The 12,280-nt window shown below is 43.5% G+C and overlaps 2 protein-coding genes across 2 annotated transcripts in view; both read left to right on the top strand.

Moving 5' to 3' along the window:
- Window positions 1–92: 92 nt before the first annotated feature.
- LOC103512414 lies at window positions 93–5,513 on the top strand. Its single transcript, XM_008477178.1, has 5 exons — window positions 93–131; window positions 1,251–1,450; window positions 2,605–2,837; window positions 3,580–3,881; window positions 5,382–5,513. The coding sequence occupies exons 1-5, from the start codon at window positions 93–95 to the stop codon at window positions 5,511–5,513; spliced, it is 906 nt and encodes a 301-aa protein (XP_008475400.1).
- Window positions 5,514–10,727: 5,214 nt separating this feature from the next.
- Window positions 10,728–12,280, top strand: part of LOC103512410 — a 29,834-nt gene continuing 28,281 nt past the window's right edge. The window contains exons 1-2 of the mRNA XM_026825878.1: window positions 10,728–11,833; window positions 11,988–12,255. Coding sequence (XP_026681679.1) covers window positions 10,728–11,833; window positions 11,988–12,255 — 1,374 coding nt within the window. The remainder of the gene's footprint in view (window positions 11,834–11,987; window positions 12,256–12,280) is intronic.

Below are 12,280 nucleotides of genomic sequence, written 5' to 3'. Positions count from 1 at the left end.
TAGGACTGAAAAGTCCTTTCTCTTATTTCAGCAAAAGACTACTTACTACTACAGCCAAGCCAAGTAAGTGAGGATTAAAATGAATTTACTTAATGATAACAGTGCTTATCTGCTCACATAGGACTGAAAAGGCCTTTCTCTTATTTCAGCAAAAGGTTACTTACTACTACAGTAGAACTCCAAATATTCGAACTCCGACTATCCGAATCGCCGATTATCCGAATCACTTTCAGAAAAGTATTTTTTGAATCAGTTCACAACTTTTGTTACACAAAATGTTCTCAGGTCAAGAGTGAAGTGCACTGTACGTTATGTCAAGGACAACTGTATTAAATTATTGTCAAATTCGCAAACAATGTTGATAAAAATAGGATAAACTCGGCTGGGATTCAATCTACGGTCTCCTGATTACCAGACGAGTGTCTTGATCACTACATCATCGAGGCAGATAAAATTTTCAATGAAAGATGATGGATCATGATAAGGACTCAACTCAACTTACTCAACTTATCTTTATTCAATCATCTCAAAAAACTTGGCCTTAGGCCCGTCTTACATTGCACGTGTAGACGCGCGACTTTGAGTAGCGCGGAGTTGGCTGCAAAACCAAACCATCCAATGTGAGACGGGTCTTAACGGGCCTTCGTGAAATGTCTTCTTTTCCTTTTCAAATGGGTTTTTTTTTAACCTCAAGCGCTTTCGCATTACCACAGTTTATACTTGAGATCCGCTTTCGCATTACTTCAAGACAGATTCATGCCTATCCGAGAACGAAAAAGTTTTTAGTTCCGTCCTGCTGGGATTCGAACGTAGAACCTCTGGGTTGAGAGTCAGTGCTCTTAACAACTTATTTACAGATAAATGTCCTTGTTTGTCTTTGTCCTTCAGTAACACCTCCCGCTTCGTTTGTTTGTGCGCAAGCGTTTCTGCGCATTTTGACGTGAAATCTGACGTCACAACTCTTTGAACCCTTTCATTAGAACGGCAATTAAAAATTGAATTTTCGACCTTTTAAATTTACTTTTTCGGAGTTTTGACCTCAGATTTGGATTTTTCACAACTTTTTACGTAGGAAAATTAAAAATTGAATTTTCGACCTTTCAAAGTTACTTTTTCGGAGTTTTGACCTCAGATTTGGATTTTTCACAACTTTCTACGTAGGAATCCACCTTTTATTAAAAATATTTTCCCAATTGCAACTCCTCCATTGCAGTGATTTTTCCCCCCATTTCTAATTTTTCAATTCCCAGGTTCGGGGTGTTTGGTGCCTGGATCATAACCGGTGGAGTGACGCCTATCAGCATTTGAAGAAAGCGTCCAAATACACCCGGGTACCTACCTGGCTACACTACAGTGCAGTGATACTCATGCTACTCAAACGAGAGAAACAGCTCGCCTATCAGTACACGTGTGACTTCCAGCCAGAGTGTTGCACTCAGAATCAAGTCAAGTAAGTGTTTCATTCAACTGTTTCATTATTACCTGGCTACACTACAGTGCAGTTCTACTCAAACGAGAGAAACAGCTCGCCTATCAGTACACGTGTGACTTTCAGCCAGAGTGTTGCACTCAGAATCAAGTCAAGTATTTTTTTTTTTTTTTTTTTTTTTTTCAGTTGGACTCGTATGGTCTTTGTCGTAAGAAACCCACCCATAATTAATGTTTGAGCTCCAACAGACTCAATAGTTCCCATTTAGGTGCCGATGCCGGGTCAACACGAAAACGCCAGCCTAGTTAGTTTGGTTGGTAGCGCTTCTGCTTTGTAAGCGCCAGGCTGCGGGTTCGATTCTCGCCCGGGACGGATTTTATCCTGAACGGATAATGTTCGTTCTTGGAACGGCTGGCTTTCTCCTATCCTGGTCTTCCTTCTCTCTTCAATTTCGGGACGACAAGACTTTGGGAGTTACAGTTCCCTCTATCAAACCTCTTTTAAAAAATCTGTTCTCTTCTATGATTGTCTATTTTATTCCATTTCCTAATTCCCTTTAATTTTCCTTTTTTCCAGGATTCATAATAAGTTTTGTAGTTACCTATTTCATAACTTTATAACCTAGGATGTCTAATATAAACATATTTAATAATAATTATACAGGGTGTCCAAAAATAATCTCTCTCCTCCCCCCCCTCAGGTATCTCTAACATCCGCCCCGGGCGGGAATCGAACCCGCGGCCTAGCGCTTACAAGGCAGATGCACTACCAACTAAGCTAACTAGGCTGGCTGGGTAATGTTTAGCCGTATTTTGTTGCGTGACTTTATTTAGAATCAACATGATTCAAGCAAAGAGATTCTGTTTTGGACGTCCACACTTGCTGCCACAGGCCACTTATGTATTTTCAATGGTTATCTGAAAGAGGACCTCTGAGTGAAATTTTGCTAGATGAAAAAATTCCAAGTTTGTCTCTCGTGTTGAGGAAGATGTTGAAATACATGGGTTTCTGTGGTTAAATACCAAAATGAATAGTATTATTAAAGGAGGCTCGTATTCCTGTGATATCAAAAAAAAAGTGAAAATACTCTCAGCTTTACTACAAATAATTAAATATTTAGATCCTTTGATTTTCCGCCAAATATTAATTTTCGACATTTGCCGATTGTATTCCAGGTACTGCGAAGCCTACGAATACAAGGACGCCGTCAAACGGAAGCACGCCTCCAGTCTCATAGCGGCCGCCAAAGGTTCGAGCGCCCAGGAAACGGCCGACATGCAGAAGTTCATTTGGCGGACCGACAAACAGGTGGACTATATGTACACGCGGTGTGTGCCGCAACTGGTGAAGGAGGAGTATCAGAGTGGGAAGAGAACCGCCAAATACACGGAACGGGGGGTGTCTGAACGTAAGTTATACTGAGTTGTTGTTGCAGTGGCTTTAGCTATGGCCGAAAGGTGACGACAAAATAGAGAAAATATCTCTTCTATCAGCCATATGTGAAGGAGGAGTATCAGAGTGGGAAGAGAACCGCCAAATACACGGAACGGGGGGTGTCTGAACGTAAGTTATACTGAGTTGTTGTTGTAGTGGCTTTAGCTATAGCCGAAAGGTGACGACAAAATAGAGAAAATATCTCTTTTATCAGCCATACACCAGGGAGATAGTCTCTAGACATGTTTAATTGGGTCGTACTGAACCGCAGTCAACCATTGGCATCATGAGAACCCTTTGAAAACTGTCAACTAGCTAGGCTGGTTAGGGTTGGCTGTTCTCCTTGTTTATAGTCGCACAGCCCGACACTAGTCTACTCTCTGTTTAAAGATTGGGATATTCGTCAGTGGTGAGTAATGATGCCTATCCACCAACATCAGTTGTGTAGTGGTTAGCACGGTGGACTTTGGATCTGGAGGTCGGTGGTTCGAGTTATACAATTTAGTGCGGTGAACGACATTTGTGACAAGCATTCATGCATAATTCTTAAACGGTGTTGAGAATAAAATTTAATACCTCGACCGGGATTGAACTCAAGTGCTCCTGATTACCAGGCGAGCGTCATGACCACCACGCTACCGACGCAGTTCTATAGAGTTGATAGTTCAGATTGGATCGTTGTTCGTGACCATTTATTTTTGCATTGATATTTTCAGATGATCAAAGTAGAAAGCGAGGCCCGGACACTTCTGTATCTCTTCTGGAGAACTCTACCAAGCGAGGTCGCTACGCGTTCGATTTCAGCTTCGATCCCGTCCCGACCGCGTCCGGAGACGACACCAATCTGTCTCTTCAACTCCCCTCTGATCCTAACATCTCGGCCCTGCTGCATACGCCCTATGTACATAAGAAGTCGGAAAGGCCCCCTGTAGACCCTGAGGCGGCCCCTGGCTCGGCACATAAGCCGAATAAGTCCCTGTTGAAGACCCCTGGCTCTGCTAGTGGCAGTGTGAAGAAGGTGAGACCCCCTTTATGTTGACCGTGTGAATAAGGCCTTAGGCCCGTCTTACATTGCACGTGTAGACGCGCGACTTTGAGTAGCGCGGAGTTGGCTGCAAAACCAAACCATCCAATGTGAGAGCAGTGAGACGTGCCTTAATTTTCGTGAAATGTCTTCTTTTCCTTTTCAAATGGGGGTTTTTTTTAACCTCAGAACCGCTTTCGCATTACCACAGTTTATACTTGAGATCCGCTTTCGCATTACTACAAGACACATTCATGCCTATCCGAGAACGAAAAAGTTTTTAGTTCCGTCCTGCTGGGATTCGAACGTAGAACTTCCGGGTTGAGAGTCAGTGCTCTTAACAACTTATTTACAGATAAATGTCCTTGTTTGTCTTTGTCCTTCAGTGGTAACCTGGTAACGAGTACAATTTTTTGTCGATGGTGGGATTCGAACCCGGGACCTTCTGCATGGCAAGCAAGCGCATTACCACTGGACCAACCGTGCCCACATTGCACGTGTAGACGCGCGACTTTGAGTAGCGCGGAGTTGGCTGCAAAACCAACCCATCCAATGTGAGACGTGCCTTAATTTTCGTGAAATGTCTTCTTTTCCTTTTCAAATGGGGTTTTTTTTTTAACCTCAGAACCGCTTTCGCATTACCACAGTTTGTACTTGAGACCCGCTTTCGCATTACTTCAAGACACATTCATGCCTATCCGAGAACGAAAAAGTTTTTAGTTCCGTCCTGCTGGGATTCGAACGTAGAACTTCCGGGTTGAGAGTCAGTGCTCTTAACAACTTATTTACAGATAAACGTCCTTGTTTGTCTTTGTCCTTCAGTGGTAACCTGGTAACAGTAACATCCAAACTTATTCCTGATTCTTAGTAAAAATAATACAATAAGGCCAGCCACTCACTATCAGGTAGACCTGCCAGGTACGGCTGAAAAGGTCTGTCTGTCAGGTCTACCTGGTACCTGATGAGCACCAGCCACTCACTATCAGGTAGACCTGCCAGGTACGGCTGAAAAGGTCTGTCTGTCAGGTCTACCTGGTACCTGATGAGCACACACACACTATCAGGTACATTTGACAGGCCGACCTGATCAGGTATACCTGTCTGGTTTACCTGATAGTGACCTAAACGCTGGCCTAAACGTATGATTTCTTGTAATGTTTGCTTTCTTTTTCGCTATTTTAATCCGATAGCTATTATGCATGATTGTGTGTGGCCTAAACGTATGATTTCTTGTAATGTTTGCTTTCTTTTTCGCTATTTTAATCCGATAGCTATTATGCATGATTGTGTGTATGTGGCTATCAGGTACATTTGACAGGCCGACCTGATCAGGTATACCTGTCTGGTTTACCTGATAGTGACCTAAACGCTGGCCTAAACGTATGATGTCTTGTAATGTTTGCTTTCTTTTTCGCTATTTTAATCCGATAGCTATTATGCATGATTGTGTGTATGTGGTTTGTCATGTTTTGTGTTTGTCCTCGTCCATTTCAGGCGCTCAGCTTTGCTTCCTTGGAAGTTACTCCCGATGAGGAAGTACCCAATGGTCCTGCTTACTCCAAGGTAAGTGCAAAACATTACAATGCTTACTCCAAGGTACGTGAAAAACAAGTGGTCCCTGTTTAAGCAAATATAAAAAATTAGAGATAGAATTAATGTAATTTTCCATTTGGGTAAACAATTTCCATATAAGTTGTGAAAAATCCAAATCTGAGATGAAAAAGTATATTTTAAATGTCAAACCCGATGAGGAAGTACCCAATGGTCCTGCTTACTCCAAGGTAAGTGCAAAACATTACAATGCTTACTCCAAGGTAAGTCATCTTCGGATTTCTCTGTAAAATTTTCAACTCCTCCATAGCCCGTTGTTTATCACACTAGGTGGTCCCGGGTTCGATTCCTGGAAGGGCACTATAACCATAGCAGATAGGTACGAGTATACAACCGAAATAAAGGGGACTTCACAATCATTAGGCCAGCCACTCAGTATCGGGTAGACCTGACAGGTACACCTGATCAGGTTCGCTTGTCAGGTCTGTCTGATATCTGATAAGCACACACACTGTCAGGTGTACCTGTCAGGTTGACCTGATAGTGAGTGGCTGGTCTTATTGGGCAATGAATTCAATTCCATCCTATTCCATTTTATAAGCACACACACTGTCAGGTCGACCTGATAGTGAGTGGCTGGTCTTATTGGGCAATGAATTCAATTCCATCCTATTCCATTCTATTCTGATAAGCACACACACTGTCAGGTCGACCTGATAGTGAGTGGCTGGTCTTATTGGGCAATGAATTCAATTCCATCCTATTCCATTCTATTTCTTTCAGAGCTCCTCTGGTGAACACCTCCCACCAGACCACAACGGTGGACATCGAACCAATGAGCGTTCGCCATATATCCACCACCATCACTCAACAGTCCATCAATACCACTCAACAAATCAATACTACTCCACAATCCATCAATACCACTCAACACTCCATCAATACCACTCAACAATCTAACACCAGCATTTCCAGGCATTCCACCCCTCTGAATGACGTCAGCAAAACATCGTCCATGTACTCGTGTGACGTCACGACCACGTCGTCGGTATTTGGTGACGTCACTAGTTCTCGTGATGTCAGCACTGCGTCGTTTGTATCGACGCAGTCCGATGTGAATCTGGGACGGGATTCCACTTTGAATGCACCGGAGAATTCAGTGGGTCGAGAAGAGGTGCGTCGTTTGTATCGACGCAGTCCGATGTGAACCTGGGACGGGATTCCACTTTGAATGCACCGGAGAATTCAGTGGGTCGAGAAGAGCCCATCAATACCACTCAACAAATCAATACTACTCCACAATCCATCAATACCACTCAACACTCCATCAATACCACTCAACAATCTAACACTAGCATTTCCAGGCATTCCACCCCTCTGAATGACGTCAGCAAAACATCGTCCATGTACTCGTGTGACGTCACGACCACGTCGTCGGTATTTGGTGACGTCACTAGTTCTCGTGATGTCAGCACTGCGTCGTTTGTATCGACGCAGTCCGATGTGAATCTGGGAAGAGAGAGAGAGAGAGAGAGAGAGAGAGAGAAAAAGACGAGTGTAAGACGAGTGTAAGGAACACATCACATGCCTTCAGGCACACTCCATTTGTCAAGGGTTTAGGCATTGCCTGGCCCTTGGGATCAATTTAATTTGAAGGTACCTATCTTATAGGCTAGGTTGACGCCGATTCTCAAATAAATAAGAATAAATCCATGCCTTGGTTGGGATCGAACCCTCAACCTCCAGTTCACCAGAGGGCGCATTGACTGAAAAGAACCTGTTTTAACTGTTAAAACTCGGTTCTGCTTGTCTTTAAAAGGAACCATTCCTAGAGTTGAAACAGTTATTCAGGGGCACCAACCTCAGTGGTGTAGTGGTTAGCGCCGTGGACTTCGGATCTGGAGGTTGGTGGTTCGAGTCCTAGTCAAGTCATAAAATTTAGCGTAGTGCATTAAGCAGGGAACGACATTTGTGACAAGCATTTATGCTCAACACAGTTAAAATTCCTTTCCAGTTATTCAGGGGTTACTTCTTTCTCTGCTATCCATGGCTAACTTCTCGTACGTTTTATTTTCATTCCAGCTATGATGTAGTGGGACGAGCACCAATCAGAAGTGAGCTCAGTGTTATCAAGGAGGTATCATCAGAGTCGTCATTCCAATCCGCTGATGATTCACTTGATGAGTAAGTAAATAGATCTAATCTAATCAGGAGGACGTGGGTTCAATCCCGGTCGAGGTGTATAATTTTATAATCAACACTAGCCGAAACCCGCTTCGTTCCAGATTTCTGCTAGTAAATCCTTAAGGCATGGCCGTTCATGTCACTCATTCATTTAGTGGTCTTGCTCGGCGTAGCTTAACAAAAACGAACCCGAAAATAGCCTATAACCTTCACGGGGGAGCAAGCAATAAGTTGACAAAGTTTCATAGCAATCGGATGAGCGGTTTGGTCAGGCATAAAGTTCGAACAAACAAACACACATACATTCATTAGATATATATATTAGATTGTTTGAAAATTTGACCACAATAATGATACTGCTGGTGTAAAGGAATAGGAATTCGAGAAGTATAAATAAGCACTATTATTATTATCATCTTCGGATTTCTCTGTAAAATTTTCAACTCCTCCGTAGCCCGTTGTTTATCACTCTAGGTGGTCCCGGGTTCGATTCCTGGAAGGTTAGGCTGCGGGTTCGATTCTCGCCCGGGACGGATTTTATCCTGAACGGATAATGTTCGTTCTTGGAACGGCTGGCTTTCTCCTATCCTGTCTTCCTTCTCTCTTCAATTTCGGGACGACAAGACCTTGGGAGTTACAGTTCCCTCTATCAAACCTCTTTTAAAAAATCTGTTCTCTTCTATGATTGTTTATTTTATTCCATTTCCTAATACCCTTTTCCTTTTTCCCTCCAAACAAAGCTAGTCCCTTGAAAGAACTAGCTACAGAAGTTGACACAAGCAAACCCAATGAAACAACTACATCAGCAAATGTACCGAATACGACTGCATCAATAACAGCAGATGTGAATGAGCAGAAACAACTGCTCTGTGGAAAGTTATTCTACAGAGCCTGAAACTGAGACTAAAGATGCTGTGGAATATCTTTCTACCGAACCTGAAACTAATTCCGGACGTGAGAGCGTGGAAAATTACACAGTAAGAGATGCTGCTAAAACTCATTCCACAGTTGAAGAAACATCTGCAGATCATTCTACAGTAAGAGATACAGCTGAAACTCATTCCACAGTAGAAGGCACCTCTGCTAATCATTCCACAGTACCTGAGACCTATGCTCAGTCTGCTGAACACACCTATTCTGAGAAGGTTGATTTGGAGACTGAACAAACCAGTTCAGGGAGCTACCACACTTTGTCGAAAGTACCAACGCAGTACCTATCCCAAGAATCCGACAATAATCAAATATTTGAAGATATTTCCCAGCGAGGCTATGTATCTACTAGAGAACACATTGAAACGGTCCGGGCGGAAAATCAAGAGACAGCATTCAATCAAGAGACGATATCCAATCAAGAGACTACATTCAATCAAGTTGCGACTGAAGAGCCCATCGAAGACGAGCCCATGGAAGTGTGTGACGACCCCAGCCCTCAGAAGGTCCACCAAACTGGACCTATCTGAAAATGAGGGCAAAGGCGACGAGAAACCCGAAGTTCAAAGCATTGAGAAACATGAGGTTAATGAGGCTGAGGAAAATGACTTGAAGAACGTTGTACAAATCAATGAGGTTAAAAAGTCTGACCGACTCCCGAGTCCAAAAAAATCCGACATCAAAAGCCCCCGCAAGTCCCTGCTCCTCAGAAGAACCTTCGAACAAACCGTGTTCCTACCCGACAGTGACTCCGAGTTCGAAGTCACCCCGCCAGTCAAAGACCTGAGTGAGAGTAGCTTATCCTTGGTGCTCCCGGATCAGAGTGTGGACAGTCCAATGAGCAAGTCCCTGATGAGCCACAAGTTCAAGGACCAGACGGTTTTCCTGCCTTATAGTGACTCGGAAGGCGAAACGTCGATTGTAGACAATGTTAATGTGTTCCAAATGAGTAGTGAGGTTGATAGAAGCATAGGGGAATTTGTAGACGAGAAATCAATGGATAAAAATCAAGCTGAAATTGTCAACAAGAGTATAGGGCTTATAAATAACAAGAGTATAGGGCTTCTAAATGAAAAGTTACCTAAAGGACCCAACACTATGTCACCTAATAAAGAAAAACTTGGAACTATGGAGAAATTCCCTAAAGAAACTTCATCTGGGAACAAAGCGAACTTAGAAAAACTCTCTGGTAGTCCAAACAAAACGGATAAAATGGACACAAGCGTCCACTCTGACAGCGAAACTGCCAAAAACGTTTCCTTTATGAACAGCAGACTGTTTGATAACATTAACGATACGATCGAGAAAGGGGATGACCTAATTGAGGAAAACCTTGAAAAAAACGTTTCCTTTATGAACAGCAGACTGTTTGATACCATTAACGATACGATCGAGAAAGGGGATGACCTAATTGAGGAAAACCTTGAGAAAAGTCTAACGGTGAGAAAAACGGATGTAGCGAAAACTCGAACAACGTCAACCGATGAAGAAACAAACGCAGAAGCGGTGGCCACAACCGCTGGTAAAGTCGAACATGAAATGGAATCTGAGGAATCAAGCGGTGGAAAGATTGTACATGAAGAGATGGAGGTGGATGATGAAGATAGCAACGCTTTGGTTATCAATGAAAACTATCAAGACTCAGAAGACAAACCTGAAGTTGAGGAAACGCGTATGGAAATGGAAGCCATTAATGATGTAGTACCAGAAACGGTTGATAACGAAAAACAATTGGAAGTATCTGAGAAGATTACGGAGCAAAGTGCACCCGTGGCGACAGCAAAAGTGGTGGAAACAGCAAAAGTTATGGAAGATAAAGAACGTCTAGACAGTGAATCCAAGACAGTATCTAAAGTTATCACTCGTGATGTAGATAGTGAATCCAAGGGCGTATTTAAAGAAGTTCCCTGTAAAACTAGTCCAGTGACCAAAGAACTGAAAGAAAAGGGTGACGAAGCAGTACCTTGTGAAACAAAGGAAGTAAGTTCCCTGTAAAACTAGTCCAGTGACCAAAGAACTGAAAGAAAAGGGTGACGAAGCAGTACCTTGTGAAACAAAGGAAGTAGGTAACACAGAACGTAACGAGCCTGAAGAATTGCCCAGAGAATCGAAAGAACCTCTTAGTAAAACTGAAGAAATACCTGCAGGTTCCAATGATTCCAAACGCGTATGGAAATGGAAGTCATTAATGATGTAGTACCAGAAACGGTTGATAACGAAAAACAATTGGAAGTATCTGAAAAGATTACAGAGCAAAGTGCACCCGTGACGACAGCAAAAGTGGTGGAAACAGCAAAAGTTATGGAAGATAAAGAACGTCTAGATAGTGAATCCAAGACAGTATCTAAAGTTATCACTCGTGATGTAGATTGTGAATCCAAGGGCGTATATAAAGAAGTTCCCTGTAAAACTAGTCCAGTGACCAAAGAACTGAAAGAAAAGGGTGACGAAGCAGTACCTTGTGAAACAAAGGAAGTAGGTAACATAGAACGTAACGAGCCTGAAGGATTGTCCAGAGAATCAAAAGAACCTCTTAGTAAAACTGAAGAAATACCTGCAGGTTCCAATGATTCTGGATCTTTGTTTGGCACGGGGTCAACACCTTTTGGAGCGGCTTCGACAGCCTCTTTTAGAACTGGCGCTACAGCCTCTTTTGGGACTGTTACTACAGCCCCTTTTGGAACTAGTACTACGGCCTCTTTTGGTACTAGCACAACAGCCTCTTTTGGGACTGGTACTACAGCCCCTTTTGGGACTAGTACAACAGCCTCTTTTGGAACGGCTTCAACAGCATTTGACACACCAACAACAGCCCCATTTGGCACACCCACTGCCCCTTTTGGGACAGGCTCTCAATTCGGCGCCGCACCTTTGTTCGGGACGCCCACGGCGCCCCTGTTCGGCACGGCCACCAAGCCGTTCGGCAGCCCTGCTGGGGTGCCGACTACGGCGTCCCTCTCTTGGGACTTCTCGCCCAAGGTCAACCAAAGCCTGAAGAAGGAGGGTCAGACCCCAGAGGCAAAACAGCCTACGGCACTCGATCAAACCCCACAGGCAAACCAATCTCAGGCACTCGAACCTCAATCAGTTGAACAACCTAGCGAACCTCAGCCTGGTTGTGAAGAGCAAGAGACACCCGCGGAACCAACCACCGAGTCAGCCAACCAAGTGAACGTATCGCTGCCCTTGTTCAAAATTGAAGGGGTGAAATCGATTTCGAACGAATCGTACATGCGAAGTGGAAACGCTCAAGCAGATGAAACGGTGTCGGAAAACGCCAAGTCATAAAATTTAGCGTAGTGCATTAAGCAGGGAACGACATTTGTGACAAGCATTTATGCTCAACACAGTTAAAATTCCTTTCCAGTTATTCAGGGGTTACTTCTTTCTCTGCTATCCATGGCTAACTTCTCGTACGTTTTATTTTCATTCCAGCTATGATGTAGTGGGACGAGCACCAATCGATGGCGACGAAGAAGGAGGAGGAAATGAAGGAGAGGAATATGAAGAGGATGATGATGAAGACGGTGACGGAACGTTTGAAGAAGAAGGAGAAGAGGAAGAGGAAAACGACGTTGGAGAGGGCGATTACGGTGTTCAAAGAAGCTCGAACGGTCAAGAACAAGATATAGATGAGGAACAAGATGGAATGGAAGACGAAGAAGAAGGTGAAGAATCGGAGATAGAAATCATTTCGTCCGACATGAGGAACAAGATGGAATGGAAGA

Source organism: Diaphorina citri, unplaced genomic scaffold, assembly GCF_000475195.1.
Source record: "Diaphorina citri unplaced genomic scaffold, Diaci psyllid genome assembly version 1.1 scaffold834, whole genome shotgun sequence".
In the NCBI taxonomy this organism is placed as follows: domain Eukaryota; kingdom Metazoa; phylum Arthropoda; class Insecta; order Hemiptera; family Psyllidae; genus Diaphorina; species Diaphorina citri.
This window is presented reverse-complemented; position numbering and strand designations above follow the sequence as displayed.